The 12,845-nt window shown below is 36.7% G+C and overlaps 1 protein-coding gene across 1 annotated transcript in view; it reads right to left on the bottom strand.

Annotated features, from left to right (window-relative positions):
- The window catches only part of LOC126480981 (GTP-binding protein 128up), a 50,798-nt gene that overhangs the window by 32,433 nt on the left and 5,520 nt on the right, over positions 1-12,845 (bottom strand). Inside the window, exon 5 of the mRNA XM_050104421.1 lies at positions 5,076-5,244. Within this exon, the coding sequence (XP_049960378.1) occupies positions 5,076-5,244 (169 nt within the window). The remainder of the gene's footprint in view (positions 1-5,075; positions 5,245-12,845) is intronic.

The raw sequence follows: 12,845 nt of genomic DNA, 5'->3' as shown, positions 1-12,845 counted from the left end.
TATTACAAGAAGATAATGTTTTAGAGGGCGAACAAGCCAAACCTACTGCAAGAGCAAAAGTATGAAGAAAACCTGGGAACTTTTTAGAATTCTGGGTATTTTTCAAATGTTTTAGCTTTCAGTTAAATTTCTGTAATTTTGACTGGAAAGAACTGATACTCTAATGAAGAATTTTACTTTGGCTTGCTACTGCAGAATAATACTGATGCCATAAAATGTAAATGGGAGAATAACACCAAAAAGTTGCAAAGAAAATGTGCCATTTACAACAACAAAGCACAGCACACACATAAGCGTCTGCCGACAGCAAAATGTGTCAAAGGCTTTAGGATGAAGACTGTGCAATACTCTGTAACAACAAACTGCTTGCAATGAGTGTGACATCACAACTGTTTACATTTCCAACACGTTACGGGAAACTATTGTGAATTGCAGTTTGAGAAACGTTACTTTCGAAGTAAATTTTCTTTTATGCAAGACGAATTACGTTCTGTGTGAGAATGTGTGATGAATTTCTTAAATCATCGAGAATCTGATACTCATTCAAAACTTAAAACTTTGAGGACAGTCACTTAGCACACCTGTGTCTGATATATCTTAAAGTGTAAACACATTCAAAAAGACAACACTTCAAGGGTAGTTTTCTTATTTATTTCAGTTCTTTCATAGATTACAAATAATGAACGATTTCACACATAACTGGCTTTTCTATGGAAAAGTTGAATCGCTCAATGGAACATGTATTCTCCCAGGTAACTCACGAAATGTTTGGTGCACATACGTGAGATTTATGATTGTGCTTGTCACAAATATTCAGCTGCTGCAATTTCAGCTGTGCTCTCACGACAACAACAACCGTCAGCTGAAAAGTTTTTCTTCCATTTATTCATAACACCACGGACCGTATTGGGAAAGTTTTGGCCAAGTTTCAAGTGGAGACAATCTTTCGACCTACCAAGAAAATTAGTGAAAGTTTAAGATCGGTGAAAGACGCACGACACCCCTTAGCTACCCCAGGTGTGTATAAAATTCCATGTAGCTGTGGCATGGTTTATACTGGAACAACGAAAAGGAGTGTTAATACCCGCCCACGGAACTCAAACGGAACTGTAGATTGCGACAAATTGACAAATCAGCTGTATCGGAACACTTTTCAAAGACTGTGATCACAAAATAAAATTTAGTGAGACAAACGTGATAGCTAGGACCTCACATTATTATACCCGAATGTATAGAGAAGCTATAGAGATCTACAAGCATGAAAATAATTTTAATAAAAAAGAAGAAGGATTAAAACTAGACAAGATATAGCGGTCGACTTTGCACCAACAAAGTGACAATCGATTACCTGTAATCTAGAGAGATGGCACTAGCCAGAGATAATTTTAAAGTCGAAAGCATGTGATGAGTGATGGCACCATCTAAGCGCTCTATATAAGCGGGACCTCCAGCGCCTAGCAGACAGTTGCCGACTCACCTCGGGAGATGTTGCCCGCAGTAGGCAACGAAACATCAGGAAGGAGTAGTAGTTTTATATATGGACCATGGCAATTCAGCCTGGAAGTTTTAATTAATGGATTAATCTATTAACTTTTCTTATTTATGTATTTGTGCTACGTAGCAGTGATGTTGCTTTGGCTGACTACATCATGTGTTCTAAGCTCTGAATATCTGCTGTCACTGCCTGGCAAGATCACATGACATGACATGAGCTATGATTGATCGACAAAAGTGCATCATAATCTTGATTTCAGTGCTGTGGAAGCTACCATGCTGCACTTGGTGGAATTTGTATTTATACTTTCATAATACCAAAATATACAGTGCACATGTTGCCACACATTAAACAACTTTCCAAAATGCATGCACTTGGTGGAATTTGTATTTATACTTTCATAATACCAAAATATACAGTGCACATGTTGCCACACATTAAACAACTTTCCAAAATGCATGGGTTTTGCGGGTTTTATTTCCTAAAGTGCAGGGAAGTTGTACGCTGGTGTATAATACCTTTACCATTCAAAGGACTGGTAAGTTTTATAGCCTCAAAGGCCTGTTAAGTTTTATAGCCTCAAAGGAAAATATATTGTCGCTTAATATGGAAAAAGCCAGGGTATAATGTGTTTTCACCTGGAAAAAAGTGTATTTTTAACCAGGCATTTTTTATTGTCTGTGTATGCACCCAGAAGAAACAACAGACAACCTTGATGAATTAAATGAACAAATAATGATTTAAGTCCATGGACCTAATTCGCCAACTGAAGAACAACACAATTTGTATAAAATATTACTGAAATACAGAAGTATTTTTTCTGATAAACCAGGGGTGATTGTGAATACGTTTGCCAATTTAAGATAATAAACTACTCTTTTGCTGTATACAGTTCCAATAAGTTTACGACCAGCTGCAAATGTAAACAATATGGTGGAAAATAACATAATAGAAAGCAGTCTGAGTGTGTACAGTAAGCTTTTACTAGTAGTAAAGAGGTGTAAGCTTAGCTTTCAATGCACAAACACTTAACAAACATATAGAAACATAAAGGGCTACACCTGCTGATGAGGAGTTGGCTAAATTTGAATAAGGGGGGTACTTTAGTTTAATGGATTTGACTGGCAGTTATTGGCAGATAAAACCATGTGAAAATTCATGAAAATATATGTCATTCTTATTTGATGGGAATCAATTTAGAGTACTAACTTTTGCACTGAACATTTATGTTTTAGTGTTCATACAAGCTATACATGAAGACCCAGGGAAAGAATTATTACAAAAGTTAATTATTATGTACATGATATATTACTTGTGTCCAAGACGTGGGAATAACACTACGTATTGTTAAGTAAAACATTACACAAGTTTAGTGAAAAGGACATACAATTTAGTTACCCAAATGGCATTCTGGAAGAGAACAACTAAAAATTTTAGGACATCTCGTACAAACCCACGGAATAAGACTGGATGGAGAAAGAATGACATCAAAAACTGTCCTGAACCAAAAAATGTGAAACAATTGCACTCTCTTTTGGAAAGAGCTAGATTTTGTTGTCACTACATACAGCTTCAACTGACAAATGACCCCAGATTATCATCATTATTATTAAAGCAAAGATCCAAGTGGATATGGGATGAAGGAGCATCAGAGGCATTTCATAATATTAAGCAGGCAGTAGTAGATGCGTCCATATAAAACCACTCAATAATGAATTAAGCCATTACGTTAGCAACAGATGCTTCTAAATATGGCGTAGCTTGTGAGCTATTTCAAGGTGAATTGAATACTGAGTTCAGAGATCATAAGACAATAGCTTTCATCAGCAGAACTCTCAACAAACATGAATTTAACTATATGCTACAGAGAAGGCATTATTAACTGTTGTGGAGCATACAAAAGTTTCAAATGCTGATTTGGGGCTCCAAGAACATAACACATAGAGATCATCTGGCTTTGGCTTTCCTTATGGAGAGTAGATTGTTACATAGTTGGTTAATGTGGTGGGTATTATTCTTACAAGAGCATCCAGCAGAAATATGAGTAAATTACATAAAAAGGTTCAGAAAATATATTACCAGATGCATTGTTGCTACTACCATTAGGCATGGATGAAATAACGAGAACTGGAGGATCGGGATTTATTTTTTCTGTTCCCTGTCATGGGAGACTAACAGACTTTCCTTCTCATCCCGCCCAGTAAGTCTCCATGACCCAAGGTTCTGGGCAACTTTTCCAAACTCTCCCCATTTCCTAACGCTGACCAATTCTTTTCTTTCACCCCTCTTACTTCCCCTTGAATCCTCCTGCCGGGAAAAGGAGCCACTGGCCCAGAAAGCTAGCAGATTTAAATACCTTTTTATATATATGTTCTCCTGCCACTGGTTGGTGGATAGATTTTTATATCCACCCAATTACAAACCAAGTGGTTATTAGCTCATAATAAGGACGTAATACACCCAAACACATGTATTTTGCTGTGGAGAGAAACTCAGGTCCCTTGAGACCCAGATGTAGAAATAATTATAAATTACTAAACGGTCAAAGCTATCAGATACTGTAATTAGTTGTGTAAGTTATTTTACATGACATCTTTCATTTTGGTGGGGAGCAACACGTCTCACTTCTTCCTCCTAGACTGGTGAAAAACGTTCATGGAGAAACATGACTTTAATTAGTTGTACAGGACGAAGGGCCCACTGTCCACATGCTTCTTGGATTTGTGTGCAGATGTGATGGGCAAAAAGGGAGCCAGTGCATCCACAAGTTATGAAGAAGAACGAGAGTCTTTAGTTGCGATGGAGAAGTTGTTTACACTTTGCAGTCATGTTTTAGGGATAGTGTCAAATCCAGAGAAGGGACCAGACGACAGTGGTCTAGCCCCTGAACAAATGAAGCTATATTATGTAATCTCTTCCTTACTTACTATCTGTCATTTGATGACTTGTTACGTCTAGACTAGATACGATCATATTGTAAATGTGAGATCTATTCACCTAATGTCGTTACGGTTTCTGAGAAATGTTAGATATAGGAAAGTTCTTTAAAAAGTGGTGACTTTATTCACAGCTAAATGCTAGAGAATATGAGCTCTGTGTTACAGCCCTTGACCAGTATGGAATGTTGTTCTCATTCAAGTTTATGACGACACTAGAAACCTATTTACAAGACAGACTTCATTTGAATACACTCACAATTGGTGATTTAGTAAAATTACGAGGATATGTGAAAGTACATTACTGAGATCAGCTGATCATGTGAACTAAATAATAGTGAACATAAATATAAACACAGTGAAAAATGGAATTTTCTTTTGAGGAATGGTCTTGTCCATTTCATAAAATTCTTTCAGTTTTTTACATGTTGCAACTATAATGTTAGTGGGCACCTTTACTCTGTTCATTGATGATGATAGTTCCTTTTATTCTTGCCATGCAATACATAATGAGCTGCTCTTACCACACTGTAATAACGTTGTGTGAAATAATGCAATTGATTACATAATGATGACAGTAGAAAAGCAAATGTGTTTTAATTTAGAGACAAGAGATTTTGCTTCATAGTCAGTACGCTACTTACCAATTTTGTTGAGCAGGTAAATGCACGGTATATATATTCGATTTCCTTCAATTACATCTATAAGATCATCACTAGTTGCATCGTACCTCAGAGTTATGTCAGCATTGTGAATGCGATATTCTGACAAAATTGTTTTCACTGTATCACTGTCCAGTTCTGACTGTGGTACCTTTAAATAAAAAAAGAAAAAAAAGAAAAGAAAAAAAGCATTGTTACCAAAAAAGAAAGATAAATAATACAGACATACCGAATAACTTTTTATAAACATCTGATTTTCACAGAATGGTTGGGTTAGTATGAGTCATATAATGTGGCTAATATTGGGCGTTCATGGTCAAACAATAAAAATAAACAATTATCGATACTAGATACAGCACATGGATATTAAAACAAATGCCTGTAAAATTTTAGATTAGCACAAACATATACACTGGCTTACAGAAATCAAGGATATCTCATAAAAATGATGATTATTCAAATGAAAGAGTGATGAATATGTCATCAGTCACTGTGTAGAACATATGATGAAAAAAAAAAAAATAAATAAAAAAAGAAATCTTGGTTCTGAACAAAAATTTATGGGGAAGAGAGATGTAACCATATTTCTGTTCATCCAGAAAATGTTTCTTTAGGACTGTGACTTTTTTTTTAATGCAACTGTATGCATGTATTTCATGTATATTAGGCAGTATTATGGGTGGTACCAAACTGTGTGCCAAACCTTGACATTGTGGTATGATTCGCTCCACACATATTGTCGTCTTGGAGTTTTGCTGTTTATTACTGTACAATATTCGTATTTCCTTAGCTATAAATGATAACAGTTCATCTGCAAGGAAATTTATGATCAATAAATATTAGCTGTAGGACACGTAGGCCTGCTTCTCAATAACTTCAGCACTGAAAATTGGTGATGTGTTAAAGTTTCGAATTTGAAGTGGCCAGTTCTCATCTGAAATTGTGGACAGGAACCAAACAGTGTACCTTTGAGGTGGGGATATAGAGGAATGTTTGATATGAGTCTCTGCTTCGGCCAGTGACATAGGAAACATGCAACAAATGCCGTAGACAATATCATGACTATAACATGATGTCCTGCAATTTTTTCAAATGGCTTAAGCTACAGATCAGTCTGTCACCACAACCATGTTTTTTTCAGTATCACATTCATTGCCTTCACAAACTCACAAACAAGCTGTCAGCTTTCACTCTAACCTAGACCTCAGACAAAGCTACAGGTAAGTGTCACCACAACCAAGTTTTTTTTAGAATCAGATTTGTTGGCTTTGGCAACTCACAACCAAACTGCCACCTTCCAACCTAACCCATACCTCAGGCTAAACTACAGACCAACCATTGTTTCTTGCTTTCGCATTTATTGGCTTCACCAACTAACAACAAAACTGACATGAGAAAGCCAATGACTCGTATTGAGCATTGCTCTCGACCCCGAGGTGGCAAGAGTATAAAGATAAACTGCATAGTACAGTAATAAACTCTGACTACAATCTATTGGTTATGAACTGTAGGTGAAAACTGAAGAAACTGCAAAAAGGTGGGAATTTAAGGAGATGGGACCTGGATAAACTGACTAAACCAGAGGTTGTACAGAGTTTCAGGGAGAGCATAAGGGAACAATTGACAGGAATGGGGGAAAGAAATACAGTAGAAAAAGAATGGGTAGCTCTGAGGGATGAAATAGTGAAGGCAGCAGAGGATCAAGTAGGTAAAAAGACGAGGGCTAGTAGAAATCTTTGGGTAACAGAAGAAATATTGAATTTAATTGATGAAAGGAGAAAATATAAAAACGCAGTAAATGAAGCAGGCAAAAGGGAATACAAATGTCATAAAAATGAGATCGACAGGAAGTGCAAAATGGCTAAGCAGGGATGGCTAGAGGACAAATGTAAGGATGTAGAGGCTTATCTCACTACAGGAAAATTAAAGAGACCTTTGGAGAAAAGAGAGCCACTTGTATGAATATCAAGAGCTCAGATGGAAATCCAGTTCTAACCAAAGAAGGGAAAGCAGAAAGGTGGAAGGAGTATATAGAGGGTCTATACAAGGGCGATGTACTTGAGGACAATATTATGGAAATGGAAGAGGATGTAGATGAAGATGAAATGGGAGATACGATACTGCGTGAAGAGTTTGACAGAGCACTGAAAGACCTGAGTCGAAACAAGGCCCCGGGAGTAGACAACATTCCATTGGAACTACTGACGGCCTTGGGAGAGCCAGTCCTGACAAAACTCTACCATTTCGTGAGCAAGATGTATGAGACAGGTGAAATACCCTCAGACTTCAAGAAGAATATAATAATTCAGATTCCAAAGAAAGCAGGTGTTGACAGATGTGAAAATTACCGAACTATCAATTTAATAAGTCATAGCTGCAAAATACTAATGCGAATTCTTTACAGACGAATGGAAAAACTGGTAGAAGCTGACCTCGGCGAAGATCAGTTTGGATTCCGCAGAAATGTTGGAACACGTGAGGCAAAACGGACCCTACGACTTATCTTCGAAAATAGATTAAGGAAAGGCAAATCTACATTTCTAGCATTTGTAGACTTAGACAATGTTGACTGGAATACTCTCTTTCAAATTCTAAAGGTGGCAGGGGTAAAATACAGGGAGCGAAAGGCTATTTTCAATTTGTACAGAAACCAGATGGCAGTGATAAGAGTCAAGGGGCATGAAAGGGAAGCAGCGGTTGGGAAGGGAGTGAGACAGGGTTGTAGCCTCTCCCCGATGTTATTCAATCTGTATATTGAGCAAGCAGCAAAGGAAACAAAAGAAAAATTCAGAGTAGGTATTAAAGTCCATGGAGAAGAAATAAAAACGTTGAGGTTCGCCGATGACATTGTAATTCTGTCAGAGACAGCAAAGGACTTGGAAGAGCAGTTGAACGGAATGGACAGTGTCTTGAAAGGAGGATATAAGATTAACATCAACAAAAGCAAAACGAGGATAATGGAATGTAGTCGAATTAAGTCGGGTGATGCTGAGGGAATTAGATTAGGAAATGAGACACTTAAAGTAGTAAAGGAGTTTTGCTATTTGGGGAGCAAAATAACTGATGATGGTCGAAGTAGAGAGGATATAAAATGTTGACTGGCAATGGCAAGGAAAGCGTTTCTGAAGAAGAGAAATTTGTTAACATCGAGTATAGATTTAAGTGCCAGGAAGTCGTTTCTGAAAGTATTTGTATGGAGTGTAGCCATGTATGGAAGTGAAACATGGACGATAAATAGTTTGGACAAGAAGAGAATAGAAGCTTTCGAAATGTGGTGCTACAGAAGAATGCTGAAGATTAGATGGGTAGATCACATAACTAATGAGGAAGTATTGAATAGAATTGGGGAGAAGAGGAGTTTGTGGCACAACTTGACTACAAGAAGGGATCGGTTGGTAGGACATGTTCTGAGGCATCAAGGGATCACAAATTTAGCATTGGAGGGCAGCGTGGAGGGTAAAAATCGTAGAGGGAGACCAAGAGATGAATAAACTAAGCAGATTCAGAAGGATGTAGGTTGCAGTAAGTACTGGGAGATGAAGAAGCTTGCACAGGATAGAGTAGCATGGAGAGCTGCATCAAACCAGTCTCAGAATTGAAGACAATAACAACAACAACAGAGTAATAAAGTTCTGGCAGGTAATGCTAACTTTTAAAAATGTCAACCTGCTGTAGTAGTATCTTGTAAAAGAAAATCGTAATTAATTAAAATACAAGTTGTGAAATATGGAATATCGTACATGACAGTAAAGACGTGGCCTACTGGAAAGAATCTTAACAGGTTCCATCACAAAACATGACTGTAGTACAGTTACAAGGATTATAATTTAAAAAGTAAGTTATAAAATCTCTATTCAAACACCACCATAAACGCTTTCGGCTAATTAATGCCACCTTCAGATGCTTGGTACTGGATTCTTAATTAAGGCTTCCTTTTTTGGTTATTTAATGGTGTGTCACTAGCATACGTTTTTGAGAGATGCAGTCATGTACATCAAATGAAGCTTTCCACAAGTACTTTGATCCACTAGCACTACATGTGTATTCATATAATCCTCTTAATAATTACGCAATGAGGACCATTCTAATTTCTAGAGCTTTGTACATTATTAAATAGATACACAATACAGCCTGCAACCCCACATGAGAAATGATTATCAGCATTACTTCCTAAAAATACAGTTCTTACAAATCCCTCAATATACAGCAGTCTAGTATTTCTGTCTTGCTTACATTTCATGAGTTATATATAGCGGATTTGTCTCAAAATATACTTTCTTCATTTGCTTATGTTATCATGGTCTTCAACCTCCTACGTTCCATGCCTACATAATCTTTTTCCTCATCACGAAAATTATTCATCTTGTGTCATTTTAGTTTTCTATCTTCCACTTTTTCAATTCACATCTGGCAAACAATTCCCATATTAGTAACAATTTTTTCAAGACTGGTATAGTTGTACACAGTAATTAATTATTCTCCAGTAGAGTCTGTTAAACATTTCATCATAATTCTCCTAAATTATCTGTGCTATGTGTAATCCAGTTAGGTGGTGCAGGTGTAAAACACTGGACTGTGGACCAAATCCCTGCATGGCCATCCGCATTTAGGTTTTCTGAGGATTCCATAAATGACTTAAGGCATATGCTGGGATGGTTCCTTTGAAACTGACATGGCCAATTTCCTTTAGTTGGGCTTGTTCTCCATCTCTAACAATTTATCATTTGTGGGACAGTAAAGTCTAATCTTCCTTCGATATAATAAATGAAGGCTCATTAGGATCTGTAAGTGTCCAAAAATGTTTAGTCGGATGTTTGGTTGGACTCCACATCCTTTCCATATGGTTGTTGTTCAAAAAGTTTAAGAGTTATTCCTATAACTACAGCAATAACGGATGGGTAAGCTGAACAATTAAAATCTCATGACTGACCCAAATATGGTGAAACTCTGGTTACAGAATAAAGGAAAACTGTGTTTTATTTATGAAATAAACTACATGCAAATCACTACTGAGACCTTATCTTGATATCCTTTGAGCATGGGAGTTTCAGCTAAAAGTAAGTGGTCCAAACAAATATTCTGACAAATAAGACACATCAAATCAGGAAAATATTGTGAAAGAAGTTAATGAAACAGGGATTCTCCAAAGAGTTGTTAGTTAGGGAATTGATACTACAGTCCTGGGTTATCCATATCTTTCAATTGGTCATTAAGGCATCCAAATTCATGTTTGTAGTGTTTCTACAGGACAGGTGCATTCATTTTGGAACTGCAATCTATACACTTCAAATCAGTCTGCACTTAATGCCGAATCATGTTGGAAATAGTTGTGTAACTGTTTTTTGTCTAAAACCGACATGGTGAGACCGTGGCTGTGTACAATTAATGTAGGTTAATTCTTACAAAGAAGAAAACAGCAACCAGCCACTAATAATACTGCTATTTATTTAGGTAAATAGTGCTGTGTTTGTAAATCTGTAATCTCTGTGATAACTTCAGATGTGGCAAATTATTTTTGGTGTGTGTGTGTGTGTGTGTGTGTGTGTGTGTGTGTGGTGCTTTGCACAATATGGTGATGTAAAAGTTACGTAAGTGCTGGATATATTTAGGAATATGCGAAAAATACAATCCTGCAACTTCGCAACAAAATCGCACAGAATTTTCGACGGCAACAACACACCAAAAATACTTCGCCACAGTGGAATAATAAAAATTGAAAACGGACGATAATGTAAAGTGTATCTTGAAAATCATGTGAACAGCCATCAGATGATGAACTTGCCAGTTCGAATCCGGTAACGGCGCTATTTATCTAAATAAATAGCAGTACATTAATAGTGGCTGGTTGCATTTTTCTTCTTTGTAAGAATCAACCTACATATGTGTAAATGTTCACTGCTTAAAATGAAACACAAAACTCAAATCTTGAACAGTTTGAGTGTCACTAATATGATAGTGTAATGAATTAATCACGCTCAGAGTACAGCTCTCGCTCTTTGCAAATTTTTTTTTTTTCCATAATCAATTATTTGCCCTAATTCCAGAAGCAAAAATGTATATATTGTTACTTTCATTTTGAACTTTATGGAGTTGTGATCAGACTCTTGAAATTGCTGTAGATGGGAGAAGTAGGCATTTTGAGTACACAATTTCCAGCCTATAAATACAATACTGATATCTGCAGATGATTGCTGGTACAGTATCACTAATCATAAGGTTGTGCAGCAGCAGCAGCCAGTGAACCATCAAGTGTCACTTCTAAACAGCACCTTATATAAGTACTTGCAAGCAGTTAGAAGCAATCTCTCAGGTGGCATGAATATTTTTTGAGTTAAACCATTTTAGGTAGTATGAACTCTGATTTTAGCAGCACTGTTGTAATATAAGTATGCAATTTGATTTCTCATCAGATTGCCCGACGTGCAGCACAAACTTCTGATACAGTTGTAAAGATATGGAGTCAGTTGTTGGCTGAAAGCTTTGTCCACTATAAAAATGAACAGTCTCACACATGCGAACAACTGAATGTGGAGACAAGCACTTATATCAACACGGCTGTCCTGGATCACTTACGACCATGTTAATACAGCAGTTCTAAATAATTACAGATTATCAGATGTGTGCCAGCAACATTTGCTCAAGTTCACATCAAACAGGTTTGGCTGCCTGTTGCCCGGTAATGCAATTACCATTGACCTTCGGCCACAACTCTTCCAGCAGCACTCAGCCCAAGAAGGCAGGTAGCAGCATGCTATCTGGTGGCACGCCATCTTTTCTAAATAAACTGCTACTCTACTTATCATTCCATGGCTGCAAATGTGTATTCCACTTTCACACTGCATGACCCTACAAGTACACATACAACAATGTTTTACTGGCCATTACAAACAATGGGTCTACTGTTTTAATTCGAAAATGTAACATACGTATGACAACATAATTTCCAAAAGTGAGCCACAAATGAGTGCAATCATTTTAATAAAATATAACCGATTCATTTTGTCCCATTTGATGTCATAAATATTTGGTAAGATTAGTACTGTTTTGAGAAATATTTATAATGCCAATTTCAGATAATGCAAAACAATAAATCCTAGAACATACACCACTATTTACGTTCATAGAGGCTGCACTGGATGGAAGGCAGGGAGACAATTGACACTCTCCATTAATTCACATTATGTGTGAGTGATACACGGATTATCGTATTTTTTTCTGTTATATACTAGAAGAATTACAAAATATTTACCACTTCTGGTGCTCAGAAGTTATTGTGCTGATCTTTATCATCTCTAAGTTAAATGCTACAAAAAGCAATACAGCATCAACATGTAAACAAAGTTGTACTATGACCAGCAGATTTTTCATTCGGCATTGACAACGTTTCTTGGCTTAGTTGCTTATTAACAGTTAGTGCTTAGTTGCTTATTAATTGTTAGTGTGTCTTGCACCCCTAAGTTTATGTTCAAATAATTTTGAAAGATTCCAAATATAAAAAGTTTGTTGCATGGCCATATTCCGCAGCAAGCACAGAAATACTTGTTTTGTGAATGAAACCGCCTTTTCCTGCTGCCACTTAATTTATTTTTCCCAGACGCATTTCACCTTTTTCTTGCTCTAAGGCGTCATCAGTGGAATCCATAACAATACAATTTTGTTATTATCAAACAGTTCATGTCATAATTTTTAAGTAAAAAAGTAATTGATTTTGATTTGCTGTGATCTGTGTTTCCTCTCATATGGTCTGGAGGT

The sequence above is a fragment of the Schistocerca serialis genome, chromosome 1, assembly GCF_023864345.2.
Source record: "Schistocerca serialis cubense isolate TAMUIC-IGC-003099 chromosome 1, iqSchSeri2.2, whole genome shotgun sequence".
Lineage (NCBI taxonomy): Eukaryota > Metazoa > Arthropoda > Insecta > Orthoptera > Acrididae > Schistocerca > Schistocerca serialis.
Note: the sequence above shows the minus strand (reverse complement) of the source record. Positions and strands in the feature narration are given on the sequence as shown.